We start from the raw sequence: 15,039 nt of genomic DNA on the forward strand, positions 1-15,039 counted from the left end.
GCATAGGCGAGCATCGAGGGTGAGAATGTGAGACGCTCGCACCGCGGATGGGTGGACCGGGTTGTGTATCCACGCGCAAGAAGTGCGCGGCGGACAAATAATTTCGGCTATGAAGCCAGCTCTTCGATGTAGAGCCGAAGCACAGCTTCTCAAACGTTGTTTGCGCATAGACGGACCGTGCAGGTTCTAGACAGAGCTGCGCGCGTGGTCTTGGAGCTGGACTACGAGTGGAAGGTCGTGCATCCGTCTGTCATGGTGGAAAAAAGACGACGTGCTGCGCGCCGCGGGCCACTTCGGTAACAACCCGAGCCTATAGGGTGCATGGCACATTTTGACACGAAGAGGAGTGGTTTGCAAAGAGCCTTACTCACCGAGAGCCTTGGCGACTCCGCGCGCAGTCTGGCGTCGCGGCATCCGCATGCATTTCATGTCGCTTCTCGGGCGACTTCCCATCTGCGGGACGGGGCCGAAGCCCTGAGTGTCAAGATATAATGCTATAAGAGCCAAGCAGGAGTGCAGCGCAGCAGGATAGACGGTATGCGCGACCAGGCGGTGCAGTACAGGACGGCGCAGTGGGCGGAGGCAAGAGTGGCTGGGCAGGTGTCGGCGGTCGCGGCTGTTTGTGCATATATCCGGCAACGACGTCAGCGGCCGTGGCTCACGCTTCCGCTCGTCCATCTCTCTGCCATCTACCCCATCATCTCCCTTTGTAACCAGCCATGGATGCCTTCAGATTGCGCAAGAAATATCCAGAGGTCTCAAACGACGAGATGCTCGACATGATCAATCGCTTCAAGTACGTGCGCGCGCTGTGGTGCGGAGAATGATGGCGCATCTTGATCGCGCATTCTTCGTAGTGCGATATCGACCGACACCCCCGGGCGTGTCGACAAGCAGCGCGTGCTGCAATCGCTACAGGCCAACGGAGAGTCGTACGATCGTGCGCGAGAGGTCTTGAAGCACGTAAGCGTCGACTCGAGTGGCAAGGTCGAGCTTGAGGACTGGGTCGAGGTGCGCACATCCCTATGGACCTTGGCGAGACGCCTTTGGGAATACTGATAACTTGAACGTCACCATAGCTCAACGTGAAGCTTCGGAGTGAAACGAAGGATGCGCTGCTTCCTTCAAGAGCAGGCAAAGTCACAGTCCACGGTTCTAACGCCAACGTCAGCCATACAATCAACGAAGACGAACGCGCTGAGTTCACCAATCATATCAATGCTGTGAGTACATCGGTCCCTATGCTATTACAAATACAGGGAAACGCAAGGAGGACAGTTGCTGTTTTAGGGGGAAAGCGATCAAACAGCTTCCCTCGAGCTATCTGCCCCACAGTATGGACGGGTCCACGCTATGGAGATTTTCTTCGCAGTAAAAGAGGCATGTTGAGTCGCAAGCGCGTCGGATTCGCGGTCGAACCCCGTACTATCTCCACATGTCTTTTCGCCAGATTTCTCCTCGCCGAACCTGCTATATGACGTTTCCACATCTCTTTTGTCCAAGAACTGATGCAGAATCGACTGCAGGTTCTCGAGGGAGACCCTGATATCGGACACCGGCTCCCAATTCCGACCAACACAATGCAACTCTTCGACGAGTGCAGGGACGGTCTCATCCTCTGTAAACTCATTAACGACTCCGTACCAGACACCATCGATGTCCGTGTCCTGAACAAGCCCACGGCGAAGAAGCCGCTCAACGCCTTCCAAATGACCGAGAACAACAACATTGTCATCACGTCCGCCAAGGCTATTGGTTGCTCCGTCGTCAACATCGGTCCGACTGATCTTGCGGAGGGGCGAGAGCACCTCATTCTCGGTCTCATCTGGCAGGTTATCCGTCGAGGACTGCTCGCGCAAGTCGATATCAAGCTGCACCCGGAGTTGTACCGCCTGTGCGAGGAGGGCGAGACGATCGAGGACCTGCTTCGGTTGACGCCTGATCAGATCCTCCTGAGATGGTTCAACTACCATTTGAAAGCGGCTGGCTGGAAGCGACGGTGCGCCATTTGCCGCGATGACACTAGTGCGGAGGCTTATCTTCATGACCGTATAGAGTAAACAACTTCAGCCGAGACGTGTCCGACGGAGAGAACTACACTGTGCTGCTCAACCAGCTCGTTCCGGACAAATGCTCTCTGGCCCCACTTCAGGCGCGCGACGTCCGTCAACGTGCAGAGCAGGCGAGTTGGCCTCCACTACCTGATCAACAGTCATAGTTCTGACTATTCGCGCAGGTGCTGCAAAACGCAGACGCGATTGGCTGCCGCAAATACCTCACGCCCCCGTCTCTCATCTCCGGTAACCCGCGACTGAACCTTGCCTTCGTCGCGAACCTCTTCAACAATTATCCTGGCCTTGCGCCGCTTGATGAGCAAGAGGCGAAGGACTATGGTGTTGTCGAGGACTTCGACGCCGAAGGCGAGCGCGAAGCGCGAGTCTTCACGCTTTGGCTCAACTCGCTCGGCGTCGAGCCCGCAGTATTCAACCTCTTCGAGAACCTCAGGGACGGTGTTGTGATCCTTCAGGCCTTCGATAAGATCATGCCTGGCTCCGTCGTGTGGCGTCGCGTCAGCAAGCCCAAGGCGGGTGCGCAGCAGGAAACATACACTAACGCGGACGGGGAAGAAGAGGACATCGGCGTCACTCCCAACCAGTCGAAGCTGTCGCGTTTCAAGCAGGTGGAGAATTGCAACTACGTCGTGGACCTCGGCAAGCAGAGCGGCATGACGCTGGTTGGCATCCAGGGATCGGATATCGTCGACGGCAACAAGACACTTGTCCTCGGTCTCGTATGGCAACTCATGCGGTAAGTGATCTTGGGTCAGTGCACTGAGAGAGATGGTGCTGACGACGCTGCAGGAAAAACATCACTCAGACGCTCAGCTCGGTCTCGAAGGCGAGCCATGGGCGCCCGGTCAGCGATACAGAGATCCTGAAGTGGGCAAACACGACGGCGCAGCGGGCCAAGCCTGGTGTGCGCCCCATCAGGTCGTTCAAGGACCCGGCGCTCACGACCGGTCTCTTCCTTCTCGACCTACTCGAGGCGCTCCGTCCGGGTATCGTTGACCCGACGCTCATAATCAACGTCAACGAGAACAGTGACTACGAGGATCGCAAGCAGAATGGTAAGCCGCTTTTGCCTGTTGTGCGACGAGAAAGAGGGCTGATCTCCTGCGCGCGCTTTTATAGCCAAGCTCGCGATTTCTATTGCACGAAAGTTGAACGCGCTCATCTTCCTGGTACCCGAGGATATTGTCGACGTCCGCCCTCGTTTGGTCAGTTCCCTTCTTCTGCTTTTTGAGCTGAGCCTCCTCCGTATTGACGCCGCTCGGTAGATCATGACCTTCGTTGGCAGTCTGATGGCTCTCGACAAGCAGTAAATTCCGAATGCCGAAGATGCATGTTTATCCTTCTGTCTCCTCTAACGTTGAATATTCTAGTCTGCTGCTGGTTGACGTTCACCTCTATATTTTTTCGGTTATCTGTTTGGACTTGCGGTAGCGTTATGCCGTGTCTGTTGTAATGGAGGAAAGCAGTAAGTCGAAGAAAGGCTCCTTGTATAACCCTACCGATGAAAAGATCATTGAGTCCAGTTCAATCCCCATGAAAATGCGTGCCACTTTGCACTGTGGAAACGAATGATGCTCTTCAGAGCGTAGTAAAGTAGTTCATCAGGGAATCGAACTCCGGCATCTGCCTGTTCAAGTAAATATAGACCCTGCGTTAAACCCCATGATCCTAGTGCGTCTCGAGGCGTACGGTGGTTTGGTGAGTTGCTGTCCTGCTTCTATCACGGCAGGCACGGGCCAGATTCTTGTGCGAAGAAAGGCGAGAGAAACTCGGGACAGTCTTAACTTCGCCCGGAAACATGGCATCTATACCACATCACGCAAATTGTTAACTTTCTTTACGCCTTTCTGAAAATTGAACCTGAGAGAAAACTACGCCTTTCCTGCACGCTCACCCCGTCAGAGAAAATCTCCGGGAAGGGTCAGCTTTCACAGACTGAGCGCCAGAAAACCTTTGTGAAAGCTGACTATTGCGCCCCTTGCTCCACTCTGGCGAGTGGCACTCCAAAGTTGTTATGTTGTATGAGAAGAAACCTATGATATTTTTCTGTGAAACTCACTGTGAAATTCATCCTACACTTCTGGGAGAAATGGAGGAGATTTCAGCTGTTCAAGTTAGGACTGTCCCGGAAAATCTCTTTCATTTCACAGGGTTGGATTACGCGCCCTGCCTGTCGTGTATGCTATTCGCCATGGAAGAATGTATGAAGACCGTCACTACACATCATCTAGAAGTGAGAACTAATTGGTGCAAGCGCTCCTTCTCTTTGCAGCATTTCGCCACTCGCTAGCTACCAGTCCTGTTCCACAGTGTCGCTTTGGAGGTGCAAGTACCCAATGTTTGTTAGACAGTTTCTGCAAGGCTTTTCTATACTACCTTTGGGAAGCCAACCCCTAACAAAAGGAGTGGAGTCGTAATTCGTATTGTTCTACATGGATGGTCCGAGACGAGCATGAGTGGCTCAATGTCTCACCTCGATATAAAAGGACCCAGTTGAGGGCGCATCATTCTGCAAGTCCTCTTCCGCTTGCTCCCTCCGTGATAGTCTCCAACACTTGCCTTGACCCGCTCATGGCAGTTTCGTTGGTCGATGGCCTAACCGAAGAGCTCGTGGCTCATACGACTTTGGTGACGTCGACAAGCTAGCCACCCAACGATGGTCCATCAGTGGGCTCTGTACCCTCAGTCTGGCGATCACGCTCACATCATTACAGACAGTCGCACAGATGAGTAGCGCGTCGGCGACAACGTTGCGGGCGCACGTCCTTGATATAATTATATACAACACGAGGAGCAGTGGAGAGCGTGATAGACAAATGTGATCCGGAGGTACAACACGTATAGCGAGCACGAGATAGTACATAGCAATGAGTCCGATGGCAAAACAGGCGAATATGTGAGCGTATGGGTGTGGTGAGCACCACGTATGCCGCAGAAGGCAGGCATAAATCAGATGTCGGAAGCCCACGGATACACGGGGGCAGGAGGAGGCTGGGCAACAACCGGGGCCGGAGCGGGGCCCTCAACCCTACAGAAAGTAGTGAGCAACTGGACGCGCCTGTGTTGGAGACAGCAGCTGACCTGGCTTCTAGAGGCCCATTAGTGGGCCTCAGGACTCTCCGCAGAGAGCCATGAACGAGTGGGGGAAGGGCGGGAGTGAGGGAGCGCGGAGGCGCGTTTTCGTCGCGCCGTTGGCGGCGGTGAGAGGCTTGCGCGGGGAACATACCAGTGGTGGTGGTGGTGTGATAAGAGCAGAGAGTTCGACCGTGACGGTACGCGACAAAACTGAGGGCGTCTGTTCGCGGTACTCGGCCTGACAGCCCGTTTCGCGGTCTGACCCTTGATCTCGCGCCGCGCCTGCTTCCTAAGGCAAGTCCCAAAACTCCGCAGAAGAGCCTTTTGGGTGACTCTCGGTCGGTCACTCGTCGAACCGACAACCGACCCATGCGTGCTGCTCAGCGCCAAACATGAGCTGAATGGAATAGTCAACTTGCAGTGTATCATTTTCTCCCCCGTGTTCTTACCTTACACGTAGTGGCTCCGGCCATGTGGAACGACATTAGGAACCTGCTCGCCAGTTGCAGAGACACAACCGTGACGATGGAGGAAAACTCGAGCGGATGTCTGTCTTAACCTGACGGTCTACTGCCTGCAATGCGAGCAAAGGTCAGACATCCCTACACGTGCTCCGTCTAATGACTTACTATGAATGCTAAAAACGACTTTGGTTTTGGTAGCAGACCGCGCCTCCATCCCTACTTCGGGCTTGATCGACCGAGTTGTCTGTTTAATTAGTATAAAGTCCGATATTGGGTCGCAAAGGTCCTCAAGTTAGCCTAAACGGATAGGTTGGGATACGGCTCCGGCCTACTGCGAGTGAAGCAACGTGCCTTTGGCTGCAATTCAACACATTCATGGTCATGGTGAAGCATGCAAGTTCAACCTGCCCAAATCAGACTATGCGGACAGGACTGAAACAACGTACCAGGCATAAAGGTCGTCGTCGTGTCTTAAGATAATCCGTCTTGGTGAGCGCGATATGTCTTGTAGAGGTTCAGTCACTAATTTGACCAGTGCTCGTATTAGATCATCGTACTGCTTGTCAATATGTTTCCGGGTGTATCTCGCCGCCATTTCCCCAAGATTGCGTCTCTCAGCGTCCTCTACTCCATCAGGACCTGCGAACGATATGAAGATGTTAGAAACGATCCGTTGTGGGAGCGGGCAAGGGAACATACGCTTCTTATCTCTCAGCAAGCATACCAGAACGTCGTGGGTCCTCCTCAGGTAAGGTAACTCTACGGTGTACGTGCAACACAAATTCTAAGGGGTTAAGCGTCCATATGTACAGAATGCGCTAGGTTTGAACACGACTCAGGGTCACAGCCTCTTCAAATGCATTCTGACAGTCTACGAGGCCACTTCGCAACGATATTGGCCGTACATACGTTCCTATGAATGACTGTCATCGCCACCACTGGTCTCTAGGTCTGTTATCCGACAATGCGAGTCCAGGTCAGCATTAGTGGAAGCAACAGTTGAGATGCGACTTCAAGCCGGCATCTTGTTTTGCTGGCACAACGCATGCGATCGGCGCCCATGCACTGCATTTGAAGCCACGCCGTGATTGGCCAGCATCTTTCGTGTCTTGGCGTGCGCGCCTGTCTGGAAATTGAATCACGAGTAGCTCAGGGCTGTGTTTCCATTGAGGACTTGCACCTACTAGTATGTACCATTTCGTATCGAACCTCTTCTGTTGAGCCTCTTCCTCAAGTTCAACAATGCTATCAAACGAGACTCCGTTATCGTACTTATATAGCCTATACGCTCTGAGGTGTTGTCGCTGTCCCCCTGCTACCGCCTGTAGTGGAAATTCGTCGATTCGACTTCCGCTATGACCTCTGGTCGTCTCAATGCAAACAGTTCTAATGTACGAAGCCATAGATCAACAGGAAAATTGGCACCCAAAGCATACGGAACGGCAGTCAGCTTGTCGACTACCAAGATAGCCCATATCCCAGTCGCAGAGTTTTGACACAATGACGGTATCCAACTAATACAGGCCAACGTCTACAAATACACGAGAAAGCGTCTGCGTTCACTTCAACGACCTTAGCCAGTCGATATCAGTCAATAGGTTCCAAGAGGGAGTACCACTTCCCCGCATCCTTCAATAATCCCTCGATCAGTTTCATGCCCTCCAACACCTTCTCTTCCTCAAGACGCTTCCCCACCACTTGCACGCCTACCGGGAGTCCGTGCATCTTGTTGGCGTCGTACATCTTGTACATATCACGCTCAACAGTATTCCTAGGTGCGAACTTCCCTAGCGCATCCAGATCCTTGTCGACGTGAGTCACGGGGAGCACACCAGCCGAGTAATCCAGCTGCAGGGAGGGCTTAGCATAGGGCCTGAGCCTCTGGAGTAAAGAAAGACGCACTATGTTCCATAGGAATGTATAGCCGCATCCCCTGAATCCTTCCTTCATCCCTTTGTGTGGCGTCGCAGGGAGGGCATTGGGCACAGTCAGAATGAAGTCAAAGGCTTCGTCTCGCAGCTTCTGGAACCAGCGTTCGCGATATCCTTCTCGCTGAGCGACGAGACCTAGGTATTGTTCTGTCGTCTTCTCATACCAGCCGTCTATCAGCCCAGCATATATCTCGTCCTTCTTGATATATCGAAGGTACCAGGCATAGAGGCTCTTGACGAACCGTGGCATGGCGAACATGAGTCTCGCTTGACGTACGCCTGGATCGTTGGACTCGCCCCATCGAATAGGTCGCATAGACAACTTGGCTGGGGACCTCGGGGGTCAGACTACTGGGTGGGACCACTCACTACTAGACGTACCTCCTTCTGCGAGAAGAAGCTGAGAACCGAGTTTGAGTCCCTCGTAAGGGTTCGGAGGATCGCTGAGAACGTTTGCAGGTATGAGCATGCGAGGATATATTAGCTTAGACCGCTGCGCTTACATGTCGACAACCTCGTGACCACGACTCTTCAACTCGGATACCACTGTTTCCAGTGCTCGCCTACAAGCAGGAGAGGGAGCGACCACACCTAGTCGTTTCAAGTCACTACCGATGGGCGGACTGCTAGAGTGAGATGCCCTCACCGTCATCCCATAGCACACCCCAACGAATCGGCTTGCCATGGACCAGGTCTATCTCTCTCCATGGGATAGGCAGTACCTGCTCGAAGGTCAGCGAGCCGAGCTTCTCGATTGAGCGACGCGTGGGTGCTATATACAGAGTGGTCATATTTCCACGGCTTCATGACGAAGATGGCCCTCCAGAACGTCTCCAGATCTTCCAGCGTTCGCGTCATTGGCGAGTATACTGCAGGGATTCCCTCTTGACCCGGCATGCTGGTGGCATTCCCCGTTTTGAGGAACCTGTGCATAGACGCCTTGATAGAATACACCCCAGAGAAGTGTCTGGCGTGATGATACCGGTATCAGTCCTGAAAGGAAGCGGACCATGAACTAGGAAGACTCTACTGACGCCGGCGCGCGCACCGAACCTGCGACATCTGTGCCTATCCCAAGGCGCGATCCCCCATATGCAAGCAGCGCAGCCTCGCCGCCTGTTGAGCCACCCGGAGAATAGTCTTTGTTGTGCGGGTTTGTCGTCGTGCCGAAGACGTCATTCGCCGACTCGAACGAGAGCAGGGTGATCGGGATGTTCGTCTTGACGAACGGAACCGCGCCGGCATCCTTGAGGAGCCTGACGATAGCGGCGTCCTTCTGCATCGGCTTGCCCACCCACGCCGAGTATCCGATGCACGAGTCTTCGCCCTCGAAGCCCACCGTGTCCTTCAGGCTCACGGGCATCCCTGCGAGCGGGCCCTCGGTGTTGCACGTCTTCGCCCATCCTTCCGCCTTCGCAATCAGTACTTCTGTGAGACAGTTCGTCGCTGCGTGCGCCCTCAGTGCCTTCTTGCTATATGCCAGAAGGACCTGGGTCGGGAGCAGAGTGCCTGCCTGTACGCTCGCGATGACTTCGGACGCAGGCCGCGAGAGGATCCGCTCCTCGTCCAGAGATAGCGGAGCGTGGTATTCTGGCGGTAAGCTGCGGATGCGCTCTTCACGCTCCCTCTGCTTTGCAACGCTGGAAGATGATTGAACATAGGGTGCGGTGTTAGTAGCCTCAATGGCGCAATTAACCTCGGGCACGTACCACGCACGACGGTGCCCCAAGAACGACAGCATGATTGCAAGAGACTAAGTCCTGGACAGAGTCGAGGCTATCGACGTCAGAGGGGCCCTCCCGACTGTCTGGGCTATCGCCTCTCGGAAAGTCGGGGCGAAGTCCTCTGATCACAGTGGGATTTGCCAAGACGTCAGCAGACCCAACGTTCCCATGATCGTGCCGACCCTCAAAGAGAGGAGTTCTGCCATGCTAGCGACGCGACTACTGTTTCCGATCGCTGTCCTTCCTGCATGATCCAGCCCATAGGCGTGTCCGAGCACATTGACTGACATGCGTCAATCCGTCACGGTGGTGGGTGGCTTGTCGACCGGACTCCGGACGATGTGCTTCCAGGCTTCCCACGCTGTGAGGTAAGCGCAGGTGCGAGCGTCGTTCTCAATACAGCGAAGAGAAGGGATGTGAAATCTGACGACGAGAGCAAAACATGAGCCTGAGGAGCCTGTGGGAACCTTGAGAGGCCCCTTGACAACTTCAAAAGCATTCTCAAGCTTCCTAACGCTCGGCTACCATGACAGCATCCGGCGGGACGCGCACCTTAACCAGAAACGTCAGGGACCTTTGGGTATGTTAGCCGCTCCAAAAAGCATGAGCTGAAGACGTATTCCATGCGTAGACCGCCCTACTTGGTTCTGAGAGCGGATAGAAGAGACTATGTTCGCCTGCCACGACATGCGCACCTAGAATGATACTGAACGCCAACACCCAAAACTAGCAAGAAGGCGTTTCACCTCTCGTCCAAAGCATCTTCCCCTCCACGCACTAACGCACTGTCGGCGACAGGGACAAAGCACACTGCCAAGGTCCGATTTGATTATTTGTGGTCTCCCTTCGCCACCGGGCGTGATCCGCCTGCGGGATTCACGCTGCATGTGAGGACCTGGGCCTTCGGAGGGGCAACTGGAGAGTATCGACTTATGGGGAATAACAACCTCCCGCGCTCCGCGCGCGCAGGGTGTTGCAAAGCTCCTGCTACGATGATAGCCTTCTCTAATGCGAGATCTTTGCACTGCAATCTCAAGGGAATGTCATGATGGACTCCGATGCGGAAGACTGAAACCATCGTAAGTAGAAATTGAGCTAGCATGAGAAGCGAGGAGCCCACCTTATGGCTCCGGTTCATGCGATGAGTTGTCGCGTTTCTGCCACTCATCAAGGGAACGCTATTGTCGTCCAATGGACTACGCATTGCGACGGGCTGCCGTGCACTACGCCGTTCGGCTTTAGCGGAACTCGCCAGGCTTACTGACCCGACCATTGTGGCACACATGGTTCCAAGCGCGACGATAGCATGTCAGCGAGTCTGTAGTGACGGAGACACATTAAGGGTACTGATAAGTGGCTAGTAAGTCCATGCAACGAACGTCAACCGAAGACAACAAAACATATGCGATGCGACCAAACTGTAAGACGTAGCGTCATGTCGTGTCCGGAGTAGTCCATGAATATCATCCGTGAGAAAGCGGCACTGCAACCGTCCCCACACCTCGCCTACGCCGTCCGAGCCCAACCCACCATCCCAGGGTAGAGGGGCGACGGAGGCTGCGACCTCTCTAGTGTAGGGCTTGCCTGATGAGCGAATAGCCTGAGAGGAACATCACGACTACGGTCACCATCAGGCTGACAAACGCAGGATGTGTGGTGTACTCGGACCATGCACCGCTACAGGTCGCACATACCCAGCCTGGACAGGGACGCTCTCAGTAACACGCAGGCAATCGGGTAGAGAAACCACGTACTCTCCAAAGGGGTGTATGGTTGTGGGGTGTAGAGCGCAAACTTAAGCGCAGAGTTCTCCTGCAACAACCCCGGCTCCCTCGCCGCTCCCGGCCCCCGATCATCCCAGATGTGCAGCACGTACGAGCCCGGCGCGAGAGGCAGATTCGAATGTGCTTGCTGGTATGACCACAGGTCCCATGTCACCTCCGTCGCCGTCCCGGGAATGACGCCGTCGGTAGGCCCGACGGGGTAGGTATTGCCGTTATCGCCGATGGCAGAGACGGTGAGGTGAGTGGGTGTTGAGAGGACGTCGGTGAAGTTCCATGCGAAGGTCACGGTGTTAGAGGGAGCGATCTTGAAGAAGGAGGTGGCCGTCTGAGGTGGTTTTGTAATCGTGAGGCCACCGGCGGGAGCAGACACAGGAATGCCGCTGCTCGACGATGGGCTTGGGGAGTTTTGCTGCTGCCCTGAATTGCTCGGAGAGGGTGTCTGCTGGTTCTGAGCCATTGCGAGCCAGTCGGTGTGTGCAAGAAATGAGCGAACGGATGAAGGAGGGGAGGACTACTGTCGTTGTCGTGGACGGGCAGAGGACGCCTTCCATGGCGTTGCAAAGAGCCCAGCGCGTCACAGCAATGTCACAGTACCGCGTCACGACCTCCGGTATCGGTCACGCTCTGGGCGGACCCAGGCGGACCTACCTCCATCACCGTCGGGCGGCGGTAGCAACACGACGAGCTCGAAGTGCGCCAGTGTTCCCCTGCAGCGTTGGCCAAGTTCACCCGCTCTGACTCGTCCGACCGCCCTAAAATCTACACTCGACTGTGATCAAACTGTCAGGCCAATCGAATTTACAAGTCCGTTCTTTGAACGCCCATCATACTCGGTTGGTTCAGGGGCTCCGAATACCATCTCTCTTTCTGGCAACAATCGTGCCTCGTGATGGCTACGGCGTTGCTCCTTCCGGATACGCAGGAGACAAGAGAAGGAGGCTGTCGCGAGGCCGTTGCCAACTGAACGCGGGCTCTCACTCTACGTTGTGCTTCGTCCTGTTATTCTCGGCCAACGAACCTGTGCTGGTGAGTTTGTCGACCCACGCTGGCAGTCGGATTGTTTCGGGGTAGGCTTCCCAGCTCAACTCGTGGACAATCCGGCAACTCGGTGCATGCTTGATCCCATGCGGTGATTTCACTTCCACGTCAGTCTGCCTGCATTCATCAAACGTCCACACGACGGGACAGAGATGATCTTCCTCGCTAAGCATTGTTCCGGTTCTCCCCCCTTCGTTTGGCCTCATATACCTGAAACGCCCCGGCGTCTTGATTCCTCGTGAATGCTCTCCACCTTATACCCACCACCTTTGTGCACGTCTCTTATACCCATTTAACTTCTTGTTCGCCCGGCCACGCTCATTTCTAATGGCACTCGCTTTGCAGACTCCTCGTACGCTTGCTGAAGTCAGGTCACCGTCTTCGTCTACGAGCCTTGGACTCGATCACCACATCGGCGTCTCTTCGGTATTTCGGACTGAAACGACCCCGCGCCATCGCGATGCCCATCTATACGGCTATGAAGGACTCACACCCGTCTCTTCTCCCCTTTCTCCGGAAGAAAGCGAGGAGGACATGCCGCTTAGTCCCATAGTGTTCAAGAAGAACGAAATGTACGAGCGCTCGCGACTCTCGTACGTTCCGCCCATGCCCCCCCGATCTGCCTCGACCCCTCCTAGCCCTACCAACATTCAGGACCTGCCACCCATCTCTCCAGTTGTATTCTCGCAGCAGAACTCGAGCAGCCCCTCGATCAACCTGCAGCCGCCGCCTGCGTTCCCCACCGCCGGAACACAATCGCTCGCAGTTCGTCTGAAGCGCCCGCTGCCCCCGCTTCCCAGGAATGCCATAGCTGTCGAAGACGATGAGACAGAATCCTTATCACGCCACAGCCCTCTATCTGCACTCAGCACGTCGTCGCGTCCTTCACCATCAAGCAGCTATGACCGCGACACCGACAGCGTATCCAGCTTCTCGCCGGGGCCTTTCTCATCGCGTAGTTCCGCAACGTCCGTCCTCAGGTCAGCGTCTTCGGATTCGATTGGCTCCTCGAGGGCGGTAGAGGCATTTCCCACTCCGGAGGCGAGGCCTAAGGTCTCTCCTTTGACGATTCCCTTGCGTTCCCATACGTCCCCCTTGCCCCCGGGCCTGGTCCCTCCCATCGGTAGCCGCATTATGAGCCCCTACATATCCGTAACTCCTGCATCCCCCCTACCACCTCAGCAATTTTTCTTCGAGCAACCACCTCGGCAGCGGAATATGTCTGCGTCTTCTCTTGTCCACTCCTCCACAGCTGAGAGCCCGGAGGGGCCTCGTCACATAGCGCGCAGTCCATCGCCAGTCACACTGCCTCGCACATCTTCTCCCGTTCCCTCTCTAACGGCATCCACGTCTTCTCAGAAGTCCGACGGTAAGGGCGGACTGTTCACACTGAGACGCATCAGGTCAGGCGCACGCCTTTTCGGCCGACGGACGCTGTCCTCCGCCTCAGAGCAATGGGAGGATCTCAACGACGACGAGACGATAGTCGGCCATGGTCAACAAGGTTCCCTCTCCTTGGACGACGGGATGCTTCGCCCAAGAGTACAATCGCGCCCCGATACACCCTCCACGCTTGGTTCGGAGGGGTCCGGTGGTGGGAAGCGGTCGATGGACACGCACAGCGTGACATGGCTCCAGGATCGGCATCCAACCAAGCGACTGGAGATCATGGAGCTGGTGCTCAGGGAGGAGGGCGAGGTTTGGATGCCCATAGATATCGACGACGCTATCCCGAAGCTGAGAAAGCTGAAGGTAGCGGGGGCCTTCAAAACATGAGCGTCGCATATCCAAGTCACCCGCGTTGGGCAGCGCGGTCAGTGGCTGCCTTCAAGTTTCGGTCCGGATTGTGGCACGACTACGAGCTTGTTGTCGGGCGAGCCGGTTTTCCGTACCCTTTATTCCTCCCCTTCCCTATCGGACGATGTTGTACAAAAGCACGACTATCCTCACGTTGTCTGTTTCACTTGCTATTCCTGCTACCAATGCCTACCATCCGTGCACTGTGCATGCCCCTCGTTGCTCGTCCTCCACTCGCCCTCCTTACACTCGCTATTGTCCACGATCGATCTCACATTCGCCGCAACGCACAGTCCATCACTGATTTGTCTGGCAACGCTAAGCATACCGTAGACTCAAGCCGGCGAAGGACCATACCCTGACTGTCTCCCTAGCTCACCGTAATGCATGGTCTCTATCACCACGGACTCCCCGCGATGCGGACCCTGACTCGGACCCTTGTATGTGTATCTGTCCGGTGCCTAATGTACTTACGTCACCTCATTTTCTCTTCATACATGGCTCGAGTCCTACTTTTACAGTACATGCTCCACAAGCGACATCGCTTCCGTAATGAACCAATCATTCTTGGTCGCACTCTTTCCGGTGCTGCCAGATTGGAGACACCCACGGAGTGAGCTGTCGGGCGCGCTCTCCAGAGATAGATTAAACGTCTCCCTTCATCTCTATGCGCGGATTTCCCACGAGATACGTCGCGGACCGATCTTGCCTTGACCTCCTTTCACAGCCTCAGGCTTGTGTCTTCATGATATGTGGTCTCGACATCCGGGCGACACACAAACATATGTAATGGAAACATTCCGACGAGACAGTTGCGAGACGCACCACTTCCATGTTGCGGGAGCACTAGTGCTTGAATGACAATGGATCTGAACACATCGTTGACGTCCTCGCCAAAGTAGGTCACAACCATGGTAGAGAGGCGGACCACGGAGAGGGACCTTGAAGCATCTCCACACAACGAGTACAAGGCGCAGGAACCCTATCATCCAGTCCGAACCACATCATATCGCATAGGAAATATTTCACCCCGGGCGCCGACAGGCAGTGCCAGTCTTGTACGTCGGTGGCCTGTGTTCCCGTGCCAACTCAATTGTCCGCTATCTCTAGTCTGGTCTATTCAACACTTATCTCCGCTCCGTACATTCAAGCCA

General features: G+C 55.0%; 4 protein-coding genes across 4 annotated transcripts; 1 reads left to right on the forward strand and 3 right to left on the reverse strand.

The window, feature by feature from the left end:
* Positions 1–719: 719 nt before the first annotated feature.
* Positions 720–3,382, forward strand: DICSQDRAFT_148764 (fimbrin; the record flags this gene model as incomplete). The annotated part of the gene is made up of 9 exons (XM_007368218.1): positions 720–796; positions 858–1,011; positions 1,080–1,223; positions 1,527–1,999; positions 2,056–2,182; positions 2,237–2,808; positions 2,862–3,127; positions 3,192–3,277; positions 3,338–3,382. The coding sequence occupies 9 exons, from the start codon at positions 720–722 to the stop codon at positions 3,380–3,382; spliced, it is 1,944 nt and encodes a 647-aa protein (XP_007368280.1).
* Positions 3,383–5,021: 1,639 nt separating this feature from the next.
* On the reverse strand, positions 5,022–5,296 carry DICSQDRAFT_172473 (uncharacterized protein; the record flags this gene model as incomplete). Its single annotated transcript, XM_007368219.1, has 2 exons — positions 5,022–5,100; positions 5,154–5,296. The coding sequence occupies 2 exons, from the start codon at positions 5,294–5,296 to the stop codon at positions 5,022–5,024; spliced, it is 222 nt and encodes a 73-aa protein (XP_007368281.1).
* A 1,800-nt stretch (positions 5,297–7,096) lies between these two features.
* On the reverse strand, positions 7,097–9,283 carry DICSQDRAFT_156500 (amidase signature enzyme; the record flags this gene model as incomplete). The annotated part of the gene is made up of 8 exons (XM_007368220.1): positions 7,097–7,459; positions 7,514–7,869; positions 7,924–7,985; positions 8,046–8,133; positions 8,189–8,264; positions 8,323–8,509; positions 8,577–9,182; positions 9,252–9,283. The coding sequence occupies 8 exons, from the start codon at positions 9,281–9,283 to the stop codon at positions 7,199–7,201; spliced, it is 1,668 nt and encodes a 555-aa protein (XP_007368282.1). The 3' UTR covers positions 7,097–7,198.
* Positions 9,284–9,987: 704 nt separating this feature from the next.
* Positions 9,988–14,365, reverse strand: DICSQDRAFT_138871 (uncharacterized protein). Its single transcript, XM_007368221.1, has 4 exons — positions 12,434–14,365; positions 11,021–12,076; positions 10,387–10,965; positions 9,988–10,334 (listed from the first exon to the last, which is right to left on the reverse strand). Exons 2-3 carry the CDS (start codon positions 11,505–11,507, stop codon positions 10,835–10,837), a joined length of 618 nt encoding a protein of 205 aa, XP_007368283.1. The 5' UTR covers positions 11,508–12,076; positions 12,434–14,365; the 3' UTR covers positions 9,988–10,334; positions 10,387–10,834.
* Between the last annotated feature and the right edge of the window lie 674 nt (positions 14,366–15,039).

Source organism: Dichomitus squalens (assembly GCF_000275845.1).
Source record: "Dichomitus squalens LYAD-421 SS1 unplaced genomic scaffold DICSQscaffold_33, whole genome shotgun sequence".
NCBI lineage: Eukaryota > Fungi > Basidiomycota > Agaricomycetes > Polyporales > Polyporaceae > Dichomitus > Dichomitus squalens.